Source organism: Archocentrus centrarchus, chromosome 19 (genome assembly GCF_007364275.1).
Source record: "Archocentrus centrarchus isolate MPI-CPG fArcCen1 chromosome 19, fArcCen1, whole genome shotgun sequence".
Taxonomy (NCBI): Eukaryota; Metazoa; Chordata; class Actinopteri; order Cichliformes; family Cichlidae; genus Archocentrus; species Archocentrus centrarchus.
The window spans coordinates 14217404-14241088 of NC_044364.1; the positions used below are offsets into that span (position 1 = coordinate 14217404).

General features: G+C 38.4%; 1 protein-coding gene across 3 annotated transcripts in view; it reads right to left on the minus strand.

Annotated features, from left to right (window-relative positions):
• Window positions 1-4503: 4503 nt before the first annotated feature.
• Window positions 4504-23685, minus strand: part of LOC115798084 (calcium-activated potassium channel subunit alpha-1-like) — a 107903-nt gene continuing 88721 nt past the window's right edge. For 2 of the 3 annotated variants that reach the window (XM_030754781.1, XM_030754780.1), the window contains exons 22-28: window positions 22656-22848; window positions 21645-21758; window positions 20256-20386; window positions 18899-19093; window positions 13279-13397; window positions 12931-13152; window positions 4504-6710 (exon numbers count right to left, since the gene is read on the minus strand). In XM_030754781.1, coding sequence (XP_030610641.1) covers window positions 6689-6710; window positions 12931-13152; window positions 13279-13397; window positions 18899-19093; window positions 20256-20386; window positions 21645-21758; window positions 22656-22848 — 996 coding nt within the window. In that variant the 3' untranslated portion in view covers window positions 4504-6688. Of the gene's footprint in view, window positions 6711-12930; window positions 13153-13278; window positions 13398-18898; window positions 19094-20255; window positions 20387-21343; window positions 21437-21644; window positions 21759-22655; window positions 22849-23685 lie in introns of all 3 variants that reach the window. The other variant, XM_030754782.1, reaches the window with a different exon arrangement.

Genomic DNA, 23685 nt, shown 5'->3' on the forward strand with positions numbered 1-23685 from the left:
ATTCACATTAGTGACATTTATCATTGAGAGGAAAGATGGTATAATTAGCTTGTCAGTCTACTTTAGGCTGAGCTGGCGCTCTTTGTGAAGAAGAATGGACCACGGGCCCAAGGAGCTGACAGCAAGTCGATAATGTGGCAATTAATGTTATAAATAATTCTAAAGCCAATTATATTAAAATGGACCTCGTACTCTAAAACAGCACTTTATTTCCTATCATTTCACGATGTGTTTTGTATCCAGCAGCAGGAGCAGAGTTCTTCTTCATTTCAACATATGGCCAACATACGGCAAAGCCAAAACACGAGGCACAAAAATCAGAAGGGCTTTGTAGAAGATTTATTTGTTGATTTAGTTTGCCTTTGACTTATGAATGTCCTCCTTATTGCTGAAGCATCACCCACAGTAAAAGGCAAATACAAAGTGTAAAACCAGTTTTAATCAAAATGATACTGCCTTCATGTTGCCGGCAGTATAAAATGGACTCAGCTTATAAAGAATGTGAGTAATTTAATGGCTGTAGTGGTTAAATATATCAAATGCTCCTTCTGGCCTTGGGAGGGTCAAGCCCAGTGTGATATATGGAGAAGACTGTGATGGCTGAAGGTCGTGCTTCTTCTGCATAATGCATGAATCCTGTAACTCTCTCTGACTCCAATCTTCTGAACCTGAACCTTGAGATGAAAATTTTACTAAGTAAATCAGCAAGCTTGCTGGCATTTCTATTAACCTCCAGTGTGGAACTGACAGAAACATGAATCACAGTAAATAATATCGTGCAAATTGTAAATCATGTTTACAACTTGGGCTGAGTAGTGATGTTATGGGATTTGCCATCTGTTTGCTGTTTGTTATTGCTAATTTCTTTGCACAGACGCGAAAGAGAAGGTGATTTAAGTGTGCAAAAGTATAATTTAGCACAGTAAATATGGGAAACGTTGATTGCTAATGTGGAAACAAATTAAATTTACAACAACTATTTACAACTATTTTGCAAATCGAGCAACATGCATATAAGAGTATGCGGAGATCCTGCCTATGTGTGTGTCTCATAAAGCTTGGCTAGACTGAAACATTGTAATTTAATGTACAGTGTACAGAAGATCCATTCAGCTGATTTACAAAGTATTTTCCTCTGACACACATTTCACTCAGTTATGCAGGGATTTTGTGCAAGATATCAGACTGACTAACAAAATTCATTTAATGTGTCATTTATACTTAAAATAGCCAGATGGTGTTTTCTTTTGCCTTTCATTAAAGCTGTAATATTATAGAATTATATAGGTTTTTTTTTTTTTTTTTTGCTTTTATTGAGTGATATATCCTACTTCAAAACATAAAAAAAGTAGCCAAGAGCTTTGATTTATGCATGCATGGAGTAAAACAAAAGAAAGGAAATGTTGACCTTTAGAGGAAACATAAAGGGTCAGTGTTACAACTGTGCCTCACAGGCAAATAGCCTCCCAGTGCTGTTGATCTATCTTTGCAACAGGGATGAAATTCTTATCTTTTGCTATTTGTTTTCAGTTTTTGCAAGAGAAACGTGGAAAGGCATGTTGCTTCTCTGTGTACAGGCCACATCAAAGCAGCTATATATATATATATATATATATATATATATATATATATATATATATATATATATATATATAAAGGAACAGATGAATACATGGCACCTATAATATTAAAAGCAAGGTTTATTTCATTTTTTCATTTAAATCCAATTCAGCACAGAGAATCTTTACTTTGTTTCTGGCTCTGCATGCAAGTCTGCAAGCTCCCCTGCCCGCCTTCATTTCTGTATCAAGGGGTAAACTAATGCAAAATGTATATGTCCCTTGGCACAAAAGATGGTGGTGAGGCTCAGAACAGGAAGATCTGTGTGCTAAAAGCTTGAAACATCTGTGTAAACACATGGCCTTTTTCCAACCATGTAGACAATGTTCTCATAGCCTTAAGATAGATGTCCAAGGCAATATACCGTGCCCTAGGGCCATGCTGGAATGGCTTTGAACATCTGAAAAACCTTGAGCTTCAAGCAATATCCACTTTCAATATTCCAGCTTGACAGCAAAACATAGATGAATTCAGTCTATGGCATTTATTTGACTTTCTGTTGTTCTAAGCTTTGGTTCAATTGTGCCTTTGCAGAGAGGAAATACTTTATAAAAAAAAAAACAACCCTACAAATTTTAAAAGTGTTTCAAAACCTTGATTTTTTTTTCCCTCTTTTTTTTTTTTTTTTAATTTAGGGGATTTGAGGTTTTTTAAAAGTCAGAGGTAAAGAGAACAAAAAAAAAAAAAAAAAAGAGTGAACCTTCTGCCTTTGTTGTTCTTTAATTCTGTTAATAGCCCAAGGTAAAGATTTATCTGTTCTTGTCAATTTACCTCAGTCTCAATATAAAGCACCAAGGTCACTTTTTCCTTGCCTGGCCCACAGGATTAAATTGTCATGTCCCTCTAATAGGCAGCACAGGGAATCATTAGTCCAGCTCAGCTGCCTGACTGATAGGCATTTCAGTCCAATCATGGGAGTGTGCCGCCACAGGCCAGCCAATATTGACACTGTGTCAGGACTGAGAGGGGACGCCTTAATCAGGCAGGACACTCTCAACATTGATTTGACAAGCTGCCGTAATGACCCCCTTGTTTTGGTAAAGGATCACTGTTTATCCAGGCTGGCATTGATGCACTTGGAGTGCTGCATTGTCATGGAAACTATTATCACCCGTACAGCGCCAGATTGTGTCTCCTCTGAAGTGTTGTCTTCACAGGGGACAGTGGATTTCTGTGTTGCTCTGTGTGTATGGGTATAGGCCTATACGTTCAAGGCTCAGCAAAGTTCCAGTCACAGTATTTCTTTGATGCTAATAGAAATTCATTGGCTACATTTAGAACATGCAGTATATATATCATTAGGTCTGACTTAAAAAATTGTAATTAACCAGTTTTTTGTTTTCGAACAAGACTTCTACATTTGTCAGCATCTCTTTTTTCTTTTCTTTTTTTTGAGTTTTAAGTGTTGCTCATACAAATTCTCAGTATCTAACTGATCATTCGCTTTTGTGATAGCTAATACATTTTCATGTTTTTACCTTACTAGTATGGTGGTTTACACATTCACCTTCCCGATCCCCGGTTTGCTTCCAGGAGGAGACACAGATCCCTTTGGGGTTGCGTCAGGAAGGACATCCAAACACGTGGAATTACTCACTGTGGCAACCCCTTTTTGAGTAAGGGAACAGCCGAAAGTAGTGTTTAACCTTACTTTCCCACAGTCTCAGCTGAGGACTGAGGATGACCGGGATTTTTCTGTTAGGACACCCGCTCTCTGGAACAGCCTCCCCTGAGGATGTCAGATTGGCACGCTCCCTAGCGTCCTTTAAATCTGTCTTAAAGACATGTTTTTGTAAACAGGTTTTCTCTGTGCTTCCAGTTGGAGCTACTTTTACATTGTCTCCTTGTATGTTTCATCATCTCTTCTTAGTGATTATTTTAAATTAATTATTTTAATTTTGTCTTATGCTGCTAGTTTTTCCCTCCCAATGCTATATAACTTTTAAACTTGTTTTTCAGTTATTACTGTCTATTTCATCACTGTCTTGTAACTTTGTTTTGAAAGGTGCTATAAAGAAAGTTTATCATTATTATTGTTGTTGTTATTATGTATTTCATGTCTGGATTTTTCCGATTAACGTTATACTTTTTATGCCAACAGATTAATAGGGATGGGCATGCTGTTCTTTTTTTATACTGAAAAGACACAGATACATTCATTAAATGTATCTGTGCTGTAACTCATAACCCAAAAGTAACCACATTCTGTAATGATATATTTTATCAATATTTTTAGTAAAAGATTTGGTGCTTAGGCTATACTTTGAGTAATGAAGTATCAATGCTTCTGTAATTATTCATTCATCCCAAACACATACAGTAGCTATGATTGACTATATATATATATATATATATATATATATATATATATATATATATATATATATATATATATATATATATATAGTAGTAAGACTGTTTTTAGTTTGATAGTTAGGCGTGTTTGTTTACTAAGAAGAGGTGACACTGCTGCTGGCAGGAGGATAAGAGAAATCAGCGGCCTCTCTGCGAGGTGTTAGACTGTAAATATTATTGGCATGCTGACAGTCTCCCACAGTGCTGTGGTGTGTAAAATCGTTAACAAGCAAGATGATGGGCTCTCTCTCCATCCCTCAGGTGAGGATGTGGAGTGTGTTTTTATATCAGCCATTATCCAAGGGTGTACCAGTGAGGTGTTCTGCGTCACGTGATCAGTCTGGCAATCAAAAACGGGCTGGTGTTATCAAAGCAGAACTGTGTAATGTTTTTTTCTTTTTTTTCTATCTTTTTTGTTGTTGGGGGGGGGGGCACAGGTCAAAACAAAACCAATAAGCTACCGTAGCATCCTGTTCAAATCTGAGAAATTAAAAAGACAAGACATTTTATAGAACACAATACATCTGCTTTTAATTTGTGAAAATACAAAATGAAATCATGTACAATTTATATACAAGCCTATTTGTACAAGACAAGTATTTATTATTGTGTATTATGACATAGTCAGAAATATCAACTTAGCACTGGCATTGTCAATGTGCTAAAAAGAAATGCACAAAATAATACAGACTAGACTGCAATGCTGAATGTCTCTCAACCCCACAGGTACTGTCAAACAAGAAAAACACACTAGAAAAAAATATACTTCACATTAAGCTTTACAGATTTACATATAACTGAACTGCTTTCACGCTGTGCTCTTGATGATCGATGCATTTACAAAAAAAAAAAGTTTTAAGACTTTTCAGATTGTTTACAACAGTAACAGTTTAGAAAGCTAAACTAGAAGCCTCTTTTCGCAGCAGTGGGTCTTCCTAGAGTCCTCCATTGGCTTCAGCACTGCCTGGCACATTACTGGCACTGAGGGATGGACAGCTTGGGTTTCCTCCGTGCCAGTAAAAATGTCACAACCTCTCTCATTTTACATCCAACATGAATCCTAGACTGGACTGTCATGTGTCATATATGGATTGAGAAATTCATAGAGTAATGTGTGCTTTTCTGTTCTTTTTAATATATATATATATATATATATATATACCTTTCCTTCCCCCTCATTGATCCTAAAGTAAAGTGACAACAGTGCCAGTATAGCTGTGATTCATTATTTAAATAAGACGTGATTAATAACGCCACACTCTGCATTCTGTGCTTCCAAGCAGAAACAAATGATTGCTGCTTTATTAGACGTAAATGGATATATAAGATATATAATCAGTCATTGAGGTGGTTAACCAGCAGAAAGTAATCCAAAAAAGCAAATAGCCAAAATCTTTTATGATAGAGCTGTTCTTCATGCATAAAAAACAAACAAACAAAAAAAATGTCTGATTTATGGCATTAAGATTGGTCATGGAGAACATACAAGTTACTTAATGGCCTCCAAGACAATCCTGTGTCAGGCAGTGCTTACAGCCAAAGGAGGACTTAAAAGATGCCCACTTTATGCGATATGTGGCTTTTATGCTCAACTCACCTACAGATATATCAGATATGGTCATAGCATTTGGCTTAGGTGTCTATAGTGTTGTAAGTAAATGAACAGATCTGAAATTATATTGGAAACTTTAAGATTTTTGGTTGTTTTATAATGTCGCCAACAAAACAGCTCTATCATATTTGGCTATTGAAAACAAAAAGAAAAGGGAAAAGAAACATCCTAATATCCTTGGAGAAATTTTGCAGATGCAGATACTTGTTAACACTTCTGGGGTTTTGGACAACTCGAAATAGCAACATGACAACATTTATAACAACTTAAAAAAAAAAAAAAAAGAAAAAAAAAGGCAAAAATAAGACAAACAATAATGGATTCAGATAAGGCTGGACCCAAATGCCATTTACATATGGACACTGGCCATCATAACCGTCACAAATGTTGTGAATTAGCTCCAAATGGCAAAGGAATGACTGAGAGTCAGTCACTAACAATGCCATTGTGGTGGGGTTGCAGCTGGGTGTAAAATACACATTTTAACATTCTGTACAGACTAACTCTGCAACATTGGTTAAAGTAAATGCAGAAGTAGTAGTTGTTGTTCATACACAGCTAAGAAGGCAACTTTTACAATTGTAAAACTTGATCCAGTAATCCTAATAAACACCCTTTTTAGCAGTATTAGTAGTAGTTATTTTTTTACATTGCTTTTCTTCTTGATATGACCATCATTCCCCAAAATAAAACAAAAAGTCATGGAGTCTGGCCACTGCTAAAGGTTAGCTGTGCAAACTAACAGCTGAATGACTGTGATGTTTGACTATGATTGTCTTTAATGTAGATTACATAAATTAAACTTTCTGCAGAGGTGAATGAAGAAAGCAGTGTATGTGTGTTCGCCTTATATGATGAAAAAAAAATGATGATTTGTGTTTGCAGATGATGAGATATCTCAAATCCCAGACAGACACCAACACGATGAGTCTTCTAGGAGTCCAGTGATCAGCACGGGTCCAGAACTCAGCACTCGTGCTCTGCTTCTCTGATGGGTGGAATCAAGCTGCTTGTGGATATGCAGTATATCGACTGACGTGATTGACGATGAGAGTATTCACAGGCTTGATCTGTATGGTCCTCTGGTGGGTATTCTCTTGCTCATCTGTAAACCATGTCTTTTCTGGGAAAGAGTCAAAATCATACAGAGACAAAAAAGAAGGGACATCAGACAGTTAATGCTACAAGGTAGTCAATTTTGATTGCATTATTTTATGCACTGGTTTGCTTGCGTTTTATATACGCTAATGACATTTTATTTGTATTTTTTTCAATTTTTTTGCCTAAATTATTGCTTCAGAGAGGAATTCCAACATGGAAATGAATAAGCACAAGGCAAGTTTTTAGGTAAATATCACTCAGTGTCTGTCAACATTTTTACCTCTCTCTAATATTTCAATCACACTAGTAAAATAAATAAGACAGCAACAACTTGTGACTAGGAGAAATTGGCAGTTGCCCAGTGATTGCATTGTATTTTTTTTGCTGTCAAAGATGGTGGCCAACTGATTGTCCAGCAGTTGCGCATGAAACACCCTCAAGCTCTGGGTGACCACTTTTGATCTCAATGCGATTGCACAGATTGCCTGATGGGTGGCAACCTGTCTCCAAATGATTGCAGTCTGATTCAGATCAACTGCAATCACTCTCAGACAGATTGGCAAAGGTTTGCACTTAACTGCTGTCTGATTTATAAATGCAGAAAGATTGCTAGCACACTGCAATGAGTCTTGGTCAGTCTGATGAGCACAACTCATCTGCAATGCATCTCTTCACAATAGGGGACTTGACTCAATTAGTTGCCAAACGGCTGTATTCTGGTTATTTCTATCGTCCCCATAGAAAAACAAGGTTGCAGAGCCCCCATGTCATTTTGCAGCAATTATGTCACTATTTGTGGAGGAATTTCTGTTTTAGGAAGATCTATCTAGACTCTAAATGTAAGTAGTTAATGTAAACTTTTGTTCAATGTGAATTTCTGTGTATGCCGCCAGCAACAGATTTGTGATTTTAACCAATTTATCCCATATAATCGCCTTATTATCACAAACAGATTGCATGTGATCACAACCCCATTCGACCCCATTCAGTTGTAAACTGAGAGCAGACTCATAGCAGACTGACTCTGTCTTAATGCCGTCTTGATGCACTAAAGTCACTCTGAAGACATGAACTGACTGCGAGTCATCACAGACCTCGTCCCATCTTCAAAGCAACCATTTGAAGGGAATGGGATCGCAAGTTCATTTGGTTGTATTGCAGTCTCCAACTTTTTTCCCTCAAGTGACTGTAGCATAATGCCACTATATATATATATATATATATATATATATATATATATATATATATATATATATATATATATATATATATATATATATATATATATATATATATATATGACCAATTCCAATGAAACAAACTCTCTTTTCATACTTTACTCTTTAGAAGTTCAGAATGCAGAATTTCCACCATCATGGTCATGACCTAAGGCTGTCATACTATAGTGCATTACCATATGTGCCAGTAGATGCATGATGCCAGTAACAAAACATTAAACAACAGTAAAATGCATTATGATCACAAATTCTACAGTTAAACCTACTGAGCTTCTGTGCTGCTTAGCTCACAGCCATGCTGTCTTGAAGCCGTCACTTGGAAATGCTGAACTACTTGGCTTTCATTCATGTCAGTAAGAACATGACTGTGTTCAGTGCAAGTATTTAACATCATGCATAATCATTCACTTCCATACCTTGGCCCACTCTATTTATCCTTGTTGCAGTTTGAAAAAAGAAAGTAGTACACTACATGTAAGCTAAGTGGGAAAATACTAATGTGACCATTAATAACAGAAAAGGCACAGCATGAAGACAGGAGGCGTAAAAACAGCAGATGATCTCATTGCGATTGGATTTAGAGTAGGTTAGCAGGTTGCCACAAATAAAAAATAAAAAAGATAAAGAAAAACAGCATCAATCATGTAAAAAAAAAAAAAAAACTCTTTAAGTACCATTATTATGCATCCAGCATAATAATGCATGCAATAATGTATGTCAGGCAGCCATACTTTATCCATGCCTATTGTTAAAGCAGTAAAAAATGATGTCCAAGTTTCAGATGGAATTCAAAACCTACTAAGCAGCACGGAGCTGCTCAGATGTACTTGAATCAAACTAATACACTGGCTTATTAAACGCATCTTTGTACTGAGAATGAGCAGTATTGCTAATATAGAAGGCTTGTAGTGTTCATTCAGACGCTGTGATACATGAGCATTTTTGAAATTAATGTTAATATCAATTTTACATTACTAATACTTGTAGAATGTATACCTTTGAGTGTATTATAAAATATTGATGAAGGCAAAAATTTACTGTACATTGCTGTTAAAAAGTGAAGTTCCTTCTTCTGTGACATATATTCAATAATTGGAAATGTGCCCATGTGCTCCATAAAACTGCAAGCATCTGAAGTTTCATCAGGACTCATGGGAACAGGCCTGATTAATGACATGCAGTAATTAATGCAAATACCAAAAAAAAACAAGCTTAGGTGATTCAAACACGTCTATACTTTATAACCAACCATACATTAACAAAGATATTAAATGAGATATTAAATGAAGCATATAGGCATACTTATAGACAGTATAAAAGATGGATATGGCTCCTGGGTCTGACAAGTGGAGCGAATGCAGAAGTGCCTTAAAACTGCATTCTCTATGGCCAGCTGGTTACAAATAGACTTCCTGTTGTATAGCACATGAAAAAAATAGCCAACAGCTTCCTTGGTCTGTGACCTCAGTAGACATATTCCTGGTCTAATAATTATGGCTATTATTAGACTCATAAAAAAGGAGGATTTACAGGCAACGCAGACTGAATAAAGACTTGTAATAGCCAATGAGCATGCAGTCTCCCCGGTTTCACAGTGAGATCCAGCTCTCATTCATCTTCTCTGCCTTCAGAGCTCCTAGAAATCAACAATGAAGCTGATCAGCTCAAGGCTCATTAACATCTTTTATACTGTCTATGCATTTATCACTCTTTACAGTCTTTGATTAAATCAGGCTTGTCCAAAGTGCGGCTCGCGGGACGTTTTGTCTAAAAATGTGTTATTTTTGGACCGCTGACTGAGTGGAAGTTAAACACAGATGTAATTCACTCAGATGTTATTTAATGGGTGATGTTTCGTTTATTTCAGGGATTCATTTATTCCTGAGCAAATCAGTTTGGCTGCAATTACAGTTGCGCTTCAAAACTGGATAGTTTTATTTAACTTTATCTCTTTTCCCTGTTCGAGAAATGTGCTATACTTGTTTTAACAGCTTATTTTGAATCTCGTGCCTTTTTTTTTACCGGTGCTGTGCCAAAAAGTCATTTCCAATATTACCAAAAAAAAAAATGACTGCTGTGTGAAAACATGTGTCGAATGTATCTTTCATGAATGATATCAAGTTCTTTTGAGACAGAAACAGCATTCCTGTCACAGGGCAGAAGCTGCAATCAGTTTTTGGCAAAGTCACTTTTAAAATATTTTTAATGTCACCGACATTAAGAAAGGCTTTTCTGGCCAAGAGGGCGCAGAAATTGCAACAAACATCACAGTTCTTCAAAGGTTTTTGAAGTGGCCAGAAAGGACTGGATTGATGATAACATAAGTACTATAACAGACTCATAAAGATACTCGCAAAACAGGTCATTTTTTTATTTATAAGCCCTTCATAAATCCTGCTGACTACAGTCTATTTACCAATATAAGCAAAGGTATTGCACATTACAAATATACAGAAACAGCAGAAATCACTCTTTGGCAGACGATCACTTTTTGGCACAACACCAGCAGCTGGATAAGCTTAAGTTTCCAGAGTTGCAAACATTTGCAAAGAAAATGTAAAGCCCATTTGGCTCCACATATTTGTGCGCGCAGACTTTCTCTGTTCTGAACTTAAACAAGAACCTCTTGAGATCAAGATTAAGTGATTTCCACCTAGTGATATTTTACACGTCTACCACTGATCTCAAACCAGACCTGCCCTGTGTACCTATGAGCCCTTCACATTAGTGTCAGTAGCTTACCTGTTGCCCTATTATCAGAATTGGAGTTGTACTTGAGAGTTTCTGTATGTTTAACATTGCTGCTGGAAATTCAGATAGCTTTTATACTCTGTGTTCATCTTAATAGTTATATTTGCTTGCTTCATTTGTTTCCTGCATAAAAATGTTCAAAATAATGTCATCAGGGACTGTTGGGCCTTGGGCACTTTCACATTATCAAAATGTGAAAAAAGTTTGGACACCCCTGGATTAAATGATTCACCTTTAATCTTATCTGTCACATTATGCACACTTACTGGCACTCTGTAACAAACACCTGCCCTGAATATGGTGCAGAAGTGAAGTGTTGGATGTGCTCGGCTCCAGACACTATTGCATAGTTGTATTAGGGTAAATAGCACTAAAAGTGCAGGTTAAGTATACTTTGTGGCATTATGTCAAAATGGGACACAATACCTGCTGGTAACGTGGGCACAGGGGTTACGACTGTGAAGAATTATCTGTACAATCTAAACTTTGTGCCTCTGGACTTCTGTGCATGTGGTCACTCTGTAAAAAAACAGCCGAGTGTTTAACATATTTAAACTCTGGGTTGTAGGTATTTGTGGTATTGTATCAAACACTGATGACTGATTGAAGTGGTATCGTCCAGTTGGCTGCTTGTGCCTTGAATACACAATGGGTGGAGCTGACAGCTGATCAAACACTTGAAGTGGATGTGGAGGAGGTAGTTAGACCTGGTAAACCCAAACATGAAGCGATGTTGACCCAGGAACATCTGGCTAGAATCTCCTTTGAATAATTATCCCTGCATCCAGCTGACAGTTGGATGCCATGTCCAAAGCCTCCACAGCAGAAATGCCTTCCTTTAGTTATGGCCAAAATGCCATTCATGCCAGCTACAGTGTTAACCGAGGAGTCCAAAGGTGTAGTAAGGCACCAACTGAAGGAAGCTTTTTCATGTTGGCAACTGAAAATCAAGCCTGAAAAAGTACAACACACTTTGCAGAGAAAAAAAATGCTAACTATTGCTGTCATATGGTGACAGTGTAGTTCTGTCTGCTTCATTGAACCTTGACTTTCAGCAGATAACAGGCCAATTTGCAGAAGTTTACCAGTGTAATTACTGGTAATAAAAGTGATAATCTTAATACATGAAAATGTCGCTTTACAGAGTTTAATAATTGTAGAATAAAACTGAAGTGTGACATTCACATCATGCAGGTGAATCTTTATTAACAACTGTAACATTTTATGCTTTCAAAATGTCTCGACATAATTAATAGTTCATGGCTGCAAGTAACATTTAACTAAAAGTATACCTTTTTAACGCAAATCAAAAGGCAATGAGAGGACATGATGTGCAAGATTTCATTGACATGACATGAACTTTTAAAACATGTAATTTAAAAGTGCAGTCCAGTACAATAAGGTTCACCTTTCATTTGAAATTAAACAAATGCGAGTTTCAGCAGAGCAAAACTTGGAATGCTACAAGTGGAAAGAGACTCGGTGACCGTGCTCACAGAGGTGCAGGATATTAACACAACACAAAGTAAAGATGGAGTTTGTAAAATGCTTATCATTTCTTACCCTGAGGGCAATTACTTTGCCATGCTGTATAAAGTGTTTTCTAGTGTCACATCTGTATTAATCACCTTTTCTTCCACTTTTTAAACTAAGTGAGGATCCTTCACATTAGAAGAACTGGACCAAATTAGTTGTACAAACCCTGATCTACATTTGCACTTGACTCAAAGTGTACTAATAAGGATGTTATCCATTTATTCCAAACTAAAACTTATGCAAAATTGTCTGAAAAAAAAAAACATTCACATGAAGACAAAATATTGTGTAAAGAAAATACCATTTCTCTGCTGTGCAAGAATAACAAAAAATATTCAGTTATTCTGGTAAATGTTTACTGTTGGCTTGGCTTCAAAATGTACAAGAGTGGAAAAAAAACAGCTAATGGATGGAAAGAAACTTTGGTGAAATGCTCAGTCCGGGGGGGGGGCTCCAGGTAAGGAAGAATTTTTTGGTGGTTTCGTACTCTGACCTGAAATATTAGCCAATCCTGCTAAAGAGGAAAACTAATCTGTACTAAAACCTTTTGTTAAATGCAAACTAAGACATACAAGTGGCACATACATACACATTCAGACAAACATACACACATTGACACACAGACGTGTTAAGGTCTGTCTGGGCAAACAAGACAAACACTGTTGGTAGGCACTGTTCACGGACATAGACAGTCAGAGCTTTTAGATGGGCACATACTTTTGTTTGTCTCGCGAGTCCCTGCTTTTGGCTCGGTTGGTGCGGTTGGTGGCGGGGATAGAGTGGACAGAGGAGCTCTTTTTGCTTGAAGAATGGGACGAATGAGAGGAGTGGGAGAGGCTGGTTCGAGACTGGCCGGCGTTGTGGTCAAACTGCATCAGGCAAAATATCAGGTCTGAGGGCACCAGCTCAAATGCATACGGTGGATTGGTTATGACATATCTAGAAGAACAAGAAACCAGATGCGAGGCCAGTTATAAATAAAGTGGAGACAGAAGTGGTTTGTATTAACAATATTTTTTTTTAACCTGGATTTTAATTTCAGTATCTAAATGCAAGAACACATACCGTTTGGTACACTGGCTTTGTGTGTTTAGATGTGCGTCTCGTAACCGATAGATGCCAAAACACAACATGTTATATGTTTTCAGGGCTTTACAAAACAGGTCACCATAACAACCACCATCCTGGAAGACAGCAACACAAAACCAATTAATACACAATCCAACACTAAAGTTTTCTATTATGTTAATATGTATTTTGAGTTTGTGTTACACCGCATAGTCCTTTTTCTGCCTTGCATCTTGTCTGCTTTATTTACTGGCCGTAAATGAAGGCAAAATCTGCCCTCTGACTACACTCAAATAAAATTACTAAATAGATCTCCGGCCTCAAAAGTGAGTCTTTATCTGATATAGACGGATAATAAAGCAGAGTCATGTGGAACTTAGGCAGATTACCCAACAAGCTCGGCCACACCAGCATTCAATAACATTTTTACAGTGCAAATCGACTGTAACTCATTCCATTTGAAGTGGAACAGGCACAATTTGAGGAGTCTGTCACAATGGTGCAGCAAATGTACCGAACACAATGATGAGCCATATTTGATGGCATATTAGAGAGCTATAGCCCAAAATGGAAGAGAACACTATAGCGCATTAGCTTTGTCGTGCCATCTATGGTACTGTGTGAAAGTCTTGAGACACCCCTCCTTTAATTATATTTTGCTTACAAGGAGCTAGACTTGCTTATAATTTTCTAAAGTGGTCTTGAGCAATAGTTCTCCAGGCTTTCTCAAGGTTTTACAAAGTTTTTCTTAGGACATTGGCTGCTTTAGCACTCATTACTGGTCCTTGTACCTGATCGTTTTCAAAGGAGTTTTAAAAAAAAAAACAAAAAAAAAAAAACACTGACCTATCATTCAAGCATACACAAAGGCACCAAACTCAAGGGAATAATCAGTGTTGTGTCTACACACAACAGGCAACTTATCAAAGAACTGATTTTATATAGTATTTTTATAGTATCTTGTTAATGGCAGGCCTAAAAAATGATATCCATTAGAATCTGAAAGTCATCTTCTTAAGAAATGGGAAAGAAATCAAGTAAAAACTTGACCCAGAACCTGAGAGATGCATCTGATCTTTCAGTCGATCCATGCACTGAGGGGGCAGCAATTAGTCATTATTGAAGCAGTGTAGGATCATTTTAACAGAGAACGGAACAAAATGGAGCCAACATCCAAAGAAGAGCTTTCGAATGTCCGTCAAGAAATCTGCAGCGCTATTCCTAAAGACTATTTAAAGAAATTCCAAGAAAGCGTGCCTGAGAGACTTCAGGCTACATGTATGCTGAAGAATAAAGGTGGTTGATATACAAGGGTGGGCTGAAAAGTTCATAGGCTGACCATGATGCAATGGTTGAACTTGACCAAATGTGTTTTATTTTTTGACAGTCTCCCCTGCGGTCCACGCGCTTCTTCCGTGTTGCAGCACTTGGATTCCCGTGGTATAGAAGCTCTCATCCTGACCCTCAAAAAAGTCCTCAACAGCAGAAATAACCTTATCATCGGTCCAATACTGCTTCCCAGCCAAGTGTTTTTTCAAGTTGGGGAACGGGACCCCCTTTGTCAGTTTTCCAGGCCGTTTTGACTTGATTGCCTTTTGCAGCTGATTCGGCAAGTTGGCATAGTATTCTCCATTGATAGTATGGCCTTTTTGAAGGTAGTCAATGAACACAACTCCCTTTGTACCCCAGAAGATGAAGACCATCACCTGGCTCAAAGTGGTGAACCCAACATTCATCTTGGTTGAGGAAATGTTCAAGAAAACCAGCTGGATTTGCTTCAAAAAGCGCCAAGTTCACCTGCAACATGACCGGCTTGGTGCGCTTTTGATCAGGCATCAAAATTCATGGCACCCACCGAGCAGAAACCTTTGACATGCTAAGTTCATTATGCAGAATGTTCTCAACTCATTCACAGGAGATGCCTACAGCATTAGCTATCTGATTAGCAGTTAAACGTCTGTCATCCATCACCGTGTGGCGAACACGGTCAATGTTTTCTTGGGTGGTGGCTGTGGCAAGACGTCCGGACCTTGGGTCATCTCCCTACCCCTCTTGAATTCAGCTGCCCACTTTTGCGCAGTTGATAAAGCTGGAGCATCATCCCCTAATGTAGCAACCATGGCAGCATTAATGTCCTTGGGGGCTAACCCCTTTTTCTGCAGATATTTAATAACACCACAGTGCCAAATTTGATCCACATTCACAAAATGTCTCTAGTACTACTTTTCCAAGTCCTCAATTCTGTATACAATGTGGATTTATCTGGAAAGAAAACCTGCAGTTAGCATCAGTAAAGGCTGAATTTAAGGCACGTCAATTTTAATAACTGTATGATAGCTCCTTCTTAGTCAGCCTATGAACTTTTCAGCCCACCCTTATAAGGTGGTTATATCAAATACTGACTTTCTAGCTCTCTACTTCTATGTACATTTGCACATGTTTCAATAAAGTGCTACACCTATTTTCCATGTTCCTAGCAATAAAGAAAATACTTTAGGTTTAACAGACCTTTCAAACTGCCCCAGAAGGGCTTGAAGTTAAATAGTTATGAGGCAGGAGTTGATGGTTGGTGTTAGTTTTCCATAAAGAAAATTAAAATCCAATTACAGCTCACCTACATCAGATGGGAGGAAAATCTTGCACAGCTATCTATTGATTCCTTGTTATTTCTGTCTTCTTAGATGGCCTATTTTAACCCTAACAGATAAAACAAGGGACAGCTAGCATTTTCACTATAACCTTGCTTATTACATTTTTTTATCATATTATTATGTTGCTGTGCCACTTTTGAGAATGACAGGGCCTTATGATCTTTGCTTTTCAAAAGATCTGCAACATTGGTTGTATTCTGGCCTGGCTATATTTACTGATTTAGGAAGCGCAGAACTTTGTTTTGTTTTTGATGACAAAAAGTCGTTTTTTTTGTTTGTTTGTTTTTTTATGTACCAAGACATAAAGTACCAGTCAAAAGTTTGGACACACATTCAGTGTTTTAAAGGAATCATGTAGTAAACATAAAAGTGTTAAACCAGAATATGTTTTAAATTTTAGATTCTTCAAAGTGGGCACCTTTTGCTTTGTTGACAGCTTTGAACACTCTTGGCATTCTCTCAATCAGCTTCATGAGGTAATCACCTGAAATGGTTTTCCAACAGTCTTGAAGGAGTTCCCAGAGGTGCTGAGCACTTGTTGGCTACTTTGCCTTCACTCTGTGGTCCAGTTCATCCCAAACCATCTCAGTTGGGCTTTGATCAGGTGATTGTGGAGGTCAGGTCATCTGATGCAGCACTCCATCACCCTCTTTCTTGGTTAAATTGCCCTTACATAGCCTGGAGGTGTGTTTGGGGTCATTGTCCTGTTGAAAAACAAATGATTGGGCCCACTAAGCGCAAGCCAGATGGGATTGCATGTCACTGCAGAATGCTGTGGTAGCCATGCTGGTTAAGTGTGCCTTGGATTTTGAATAAATCGCCAACAGTGTCACCAGCAAAGCACCCCCGTACCATCACACTTCCTCCTCCATACTTCACAGTGGGAACTACACATATAGGAACCATCCGTTCACCTTTTCTGCATCTTACAAAGATGGCATTTGGAACCAAAAAAATCTCAAATTTGGACTCATCACACCAAAGGACAGATTTCCTCTGGTCTAATGTCCATTCCTTGTGTTCCTTGGCCCAAGCCATTCTCTTCCTCTTGTTGTTCTTCCTCAGGCTGGTAACTCTGATGAACTTATCCTGTGCAACAGAGATAACTCTTGATCTGCCTTTCCTGTGGCGGTCCTGATGAGAGCCAGTTTCATCATAACCTTTGATGGTCTTTGCGACTGCAGGATACTTTCAAGATTCTTGAAATTTTTCAGATTAACTGACCTTCATTTCTTAAAGTACTACTGATGGACTGTGGTATTTCTTTACTTAGTTGAGTCATTCTTGCCATAATAGGGATTAGAACATTACTCAAATAGGGCTATTCACTGTATACCATCTCTACCTGTTTACAACACAACTGATGGTCTCAAACACATTAAGAGGGCAAGAAATTCAAGAAATTAACTCTTGACAAGGTACAGCTGTTAACTGAAAGACATTCCAGGTGACTACCTCTTAAAGCTGACTGAGAAAATGCCAAGATGTGCAAAGATGTCATCTAAGCAAGAGGCGCCTACTTTGAAGGATTGAAAATATAAAACATATTCTGGTTTGTTTAACACTTTTTTATTTACTAAATAATTCCATATCTCTTTCTCCATAGTTTCAATGACTTTAGCATTAATCTACAATGCAGACAATTTTTAAATAATGAAAAGCCACTGAACGAGAAGGTGTGTCCAAACTTTTGACTGGTACTGTATATCAGAGCATCCATTTGTAAGTAAATGTACTTTGTTTCATGCATTTATTACTTCTAGGGTGGACTATTGTAATTCATTATTATCAGGCTGTCCTAAAAGCTCCCTGAAAAGCCTTCAGCTGATCCAAAATGCTGCAGCTAGAGTACTGACAGGGACTAGAAAGAGAGAGCATATTTCTCCCATATTGGCTTCTCTTCATTGGCTCCCTGTTAAATCTAGAATAGAATTTAAAATTCTTCTCCTCACATACAAGGTCTTGAATAATCAGGCACCATCTTATCTCAAAGACCTCATAGTATCATATCACCCCAATAGAGCACTTCGCTCTCAGACTGCTGGCTTACTTGTGGTTCCTAGGATACTTAAGAGTAGAATGGGAGGCAGAGCCTTCAGCTTTCAGGCGCCTCTTCTGTGGAACCAGCTTCCAGCTTGGATTCGGGAGACAGACACCCTCTCTATTTTTAAGATTAGGCTTAAAACTTTCCTTTATGATAAAGCTTATAGTTAGGGCTGGATCAGGTGACCCTGAACCATCCCTTAGTTATGCTGCTATAGGCCTAGTCTGCTGGGGGGTTCACATAATGCACTGTTTCTTCTCATTCACCTTATTTACTTTGTTTATACTCCACTCTGCATTTAATCATTAATTGATATTAATCTCTGGCTCTCTTCCACAGCATGTCTTTCTCTCCCCTCAGCCCAACCGGTCGCGGCAGATGACTGCCCCTCCCTGAGCCTGGTTCTGCTGGAGGTTTCTTCCTGTTAAAAGGGAGTTTTTCCTTTCCACTGTTGCCAAGTGCTTGCTCATAGGGGGTCGTTTTGACTGTTGGGTTTTCTCTGTATTATTGTAGGGTCTTTACCCATAATACAAAGCGCCTTGAGGCGACAGTTTGTTGTGATTTGGCGCTATATAAATAAAATCGAATTGAATTGAATTGAATTGTTTCATGGGATTTTTTTTTTTAATTCTGATTTTCTTTAGATTTAAATTGGATGTTTATGGCTAGAGACTACAGTTTTTACGGTCCATAAATGATAGCTATTAAAACTATTTTCAATAAATGCCTTTAGTTGCAAAAAAATTAATTTCTTTCTCCATAATAGCATCTCAGCTATGTCTAGACACGCAATCTGTGTTACTCATCTCAGTCATATTTTACAGCCATTCCTATTACTCAGTATCCTTCAGTAACAGCAGTTTTCACAATGCAAACTGACAGAGATGTCCTTAGCCCTCAGGTGACAAGACCAATCACTTACCCCGAGGTCGGCAAAGGGCCCGTCGTACAAGGCCAGCTGTGCCACGCGACACCTGTCCCTGTTTGCCAGGGTCTGTGGTGTGCTGTAGCCGCCCCGTAATGCATTCTCCTCTGCCAGCAGCCCCTCCAGCTCCGGTGTCGCCCCGCCTGTTACCAGCGTCCGGATCAAGGTGAGGATATTATCATTGAAGTATGTCTGATGGAATGAAGTTAGAGGGGCGTGAGTCCTTAAGCAAACGCTACCAAAGTCACAACTGAACCTTCTCAACGTGCCACCCAGATTGAATGGTGCTATCTAAGCCTGTTCTGTCGCATCACATTGCCCTGCACACTGAGTGAAAAGACAGCAGACTTCAGTTACTGCAGGTTACACCTACTTCCATCAGAGCAACGAGTCTATGTTCACACTTGTCTAGGCATTTATTATTTAGCTTTATATAAGCCACAAAAAAAGGTTTGTAAACCACACATTGAACCTGAAGATTGACTTGTTTCTATAATTGTTATCTTTCTAATCGCCCCTCAGTTATTGCTTTGCTGATTTTTAACAAGGGCGAATGTCTCCCCTTTTCTTTACACTGCAGTCGCTTGTCTCCCCCTGCTTGTACAGCATGGTGACATCTCCCTTGGCTGCTGACAGCACTATTGACTCAGATGATGGATGAGGGCTGTCCATTAGGTAGCATTACCTTTGTCTACACTGGAGCACACTTGAAGGCAGCTTTGTTCTAACCTCACTCAAACTGAAAGGCAGACAAATGAAGCCATCATGCCTCATACAAGTTCCAGTCTTGTCATTCATTCTTTTAACAGAGAAGCAGAGTGTGCCTACTTTATTATTTGTTTCATATTTAGTTGTAGAGCCATAGGCCAGCCAATAGGATTTTTAAGAGCGAAACTGATACCAATATTTGGTGATATGCAAATTCGATATATCAGCCAATATTTTTCCTTCTTTGAGACACAGGACACATGAACAGATTTCCCTAACATTTGTTATGAGTCCTTACTAAGATAATATAACAGTGCTGTTTAATAATAATCTTGTTTTATTGTCACATCAAGTTGTGGATTACTCATTTACTCAGGGAAGTTGGAGAGTGCCCCCTGGTGGAGGGTGTTTCTCCTGTATCGTCTTTACATTTTAAATTTCCGTTTATCAGCCATTATAAATGCCAACACTGATATATCAGTAAATAGCTAATATCGGCCGATATATCAGCAGGGGTCTATTTAGTTGAGGTATTCTGCTACGTGTCCTGATATTAAAGCATAACATTTACTTGTCTACTGATGATTAGAAATTCCACAAAAAATATAACTTCATCATATCTATAGGCTAACCACTTTTGACTTACCGCACTCATTAAGGAATCCAGCACACTGACTGCGAATGCTGTCCCACAGGCAAAAGGCTGAGTGAGGTACAACTCTGTGTCTGGGTCGTCGTCATCATCTTGGTCCAGGAACTGAACATTTGAGTCGTTCACTATGGGGTAAGCATGTACATTTTATTAGCTATTTAAATTCTGCTTGTTTTTTGTGTCTTTTTTTTTTTTAACTGCACAATAAAACCAGCATGGCAAATACTTGATTCACGTGAATAGGAGGACACAAAAGTAAAGCGGCTGTGCACAACAGTCAGTAGCAGCAGATATGGACTGTATTAGAAATTGATGAATAGTTCCACATGTTCTCCTTAATTACTTAGTTCCAAATTTGGGCAAAATGTTTGTTTCTTTAAAGGGACTAAAATGACAAATGTGTCTGGTGTTTGTATTCAGCCTTGTGGCCAACTTGCCTCTGCCACATTCCATATCCAGGCCATTCATGCACACTCATGACACCATGCATATTGTCAAAGTTCCAGGCCTCAACTTAAAGTCCTCCTGAGGTCAATATCAGTAACACCATTATGCCATTGTTTGTCTTGTAAATCCAAGACAGAACTTCCAATTACTTGTACTTGCATGTCAAGTCAAATGAAAGTATTTCATTGCCCCAGAACCTTCTTTAAAGATGTCTCTGAGCACAAAAACACATGCAGTAGCTGGAAGAAAGTAATGATGTAAAATTTAGTTGGAGAACTGCTTCTTCTGTGAGGACAGAAATAAATGTCAGTCATATCGACAGGGCTGAGATGAAAGAAGGGCACGGGCCAGAGAATGTGATCCGACAGAAGATGCTATGAAAACAGCCACAAGGACTTCTGAGGGATCAAAGACCCTGTAATTCTTAGAAAAATAAAAGGGAGAAATTTTGCTTTGAGATAGGGAGCCAAAACAAGACAGGCAATTTCAACCAGAACCAAGGGTAAAATGTGCTCAAAGTGATGCCATGGGAATGGACTGAGCCTCTTGTGCAGCAAGAGAAATCAAAAGAAAGCTGATATGGAGGCAGCAGCAGTTACGACACTGCAGTACAGGACAGAGGCACTGCTTCTTACCCAGCTCAGTTATCATTTGTATGCTGGTCCCACTGCTTTTATCCTGACTGAATGAAATCACAGGCAGTTTTTTGCCTGGCTTTGCTAATGGTGCTAGACAAGTGTTAAGGAAAAACAGTTACTGGTACATGTCAACAAAACAAAAACATTAAAAACTCCACTTTTAGTACAGTTAATCAAGCGATGACAGCCTCTAATTGCATAATTTGTGTTTCCTCAGATTTGTTTACGACTACTTCACTGAAAAGAACATGCAACAACAGAGCTAGCGTGTCAATCAATATGTAGCAGCAAACCATACCTAGTTCTGTTATGATGGGAATATTTGCTCCAGTTGTGACAGAGGTCTGCCTCACTAATCCATGGACTGGACTGTTCTCAGGAGATGATCGATCCATTCCTGGTGGCGTGAAGCCTTAACGGACGCACGCAGAACATAAAGCACATCACTTAATACTAGTTCAAAGGTTACAATAAGGCATATCAGCAGAAATAATACATTGGGGCTATTTCATCTATTTGTAGCCATGTGAGGCATAAAGTGCAGATTTTCCATATTTTTGACAAGGGCCAATATTGGTTTATATATATATATATATATATATACAAACTCCTCATTTTGTTTCCCTTTGATTGTGTGTGCATGGAGACAGAAACATTTTACAAACATATGCAAAAACAAGCATGTGCAGGATGGAGTCATGAAATAGAAAATCAGTGAGGCAAAATTGAATCCAAATTGACTTGGCATTTCTTGCTTTCCTCAGACTGACAAGTAAGCACATTAAATCAGTGATGCTGTATGTATTATACATAGGCTATGTTGTGATATCCATCACTTACTGCTGACTAAACACCATGTGAGGTCATATATGTATTAGAGGAATAATGAAATTGGTGGATTTCTTTTTCTTCCAGTCCTCTGGTCAAAAGGTTTCTAAAAGGATTTCTCTCAGTGCCAAATAATGACGCCCACTGAAATCTGAAGCTAACTGAGTGCTTCAAGTGTCATTTAGAAAACGATAACATGCGATATTAATAAATTATACATGTTATATAAAGTAGTCCCAGATATTGAAAACTAGCAACGTGCAAGCCAGGTAAAACTGTTGTGCCAGCACTGTGCTTGTTGCCACCAATTAGGTTTGTGAAGAAACCAGTTGTTACAGTAACCTGAGGAATAGTCAGCTGGGTTTACTGTCAAACGTAGTGACACCAGGTCAGCCAAGCAGCACCCAGTGAGGAATATTCTCCGTGCCAGGGCCCTGTCCCTTCCAGGCAGTGCAGCGAACTATGATAGGGCGCTCCTTACCTTGAGAATTAGCCTGCAAGACCCCAATGCTGTCATCAAACTGCATAGATTTGATGTTGAGTGACGCCAAGATGCATTCTTTGTCCTGCAGTGAAGCATCGTCAATATTGTTCTGATTGGCTGACAGAATGACACACATGTCGCAGAGGTTGATGTTGACAGCCCTCAGATCTGCCCTACTCAATGGTGTGCCCTTTGAGAACAAGTGAAGGAGAGAATTTGTTATCACACCTATAAGATCCAGTTCTCATATAGAAACTATAGAAATATGTCAGCTTCATTCTGCAAATTACACTATACACTGCTACCATGTTCTTCCAAATGCAGCTACTACTATTAACTTAATTTGGTAAAAGCTTTTCCAATCTAGCTGTGTTTGTAGTTGATGATTAAACAAAAAGAACTCAGGGCTGTGACACTGGAAATCACCAGTCATATACTATCACAGGTTGAGACTTGAAGTGGCTTTGAAGTGGACCTGTTGTGCATTTCATTGTATTCTTTCAAATGCTCAGATGGCCAAAGTTTTGAATAATGAGGTCAGTGAATGTGCAAGTAATCCCTATGTGCCATAAGCTCAGGCTTAAGACTTTTAGTGCTCAGCTTCTTGAATTTTCTTCTACTTTTGGCTCAGTATGATGTCAGAGAGAGGGGATATCCTTAATATAGTCAATTCATGTACAGAGCTGTGGCAGTAAGCCACCTGCTGTCCTTTGCAAGTTGGAGCCAATCAGAAGAAAGCTGGCTTAAAGGGATGAGGAACAGTGCTAAAGCTTGTTTCAGACATGGTTGAATTGGCAAGCTACACCAAAGTGCAATATAAGATAAATAAGCATTCCTTATTCTGGAAGTCATGCAAAGCTTCCCTAATAGAGTCTAAGAATTAAAAAATATGCAGCCAGAAATGAGCATAATCAAATCCATACTATTCCCCTAACCTTAGCCAAATCCTTAGCAAGCATAACCATATAAATCTTAATCATTATATAATTTCCAGTAGTTGATATTCTACAGAAAATCACAAAGTGTT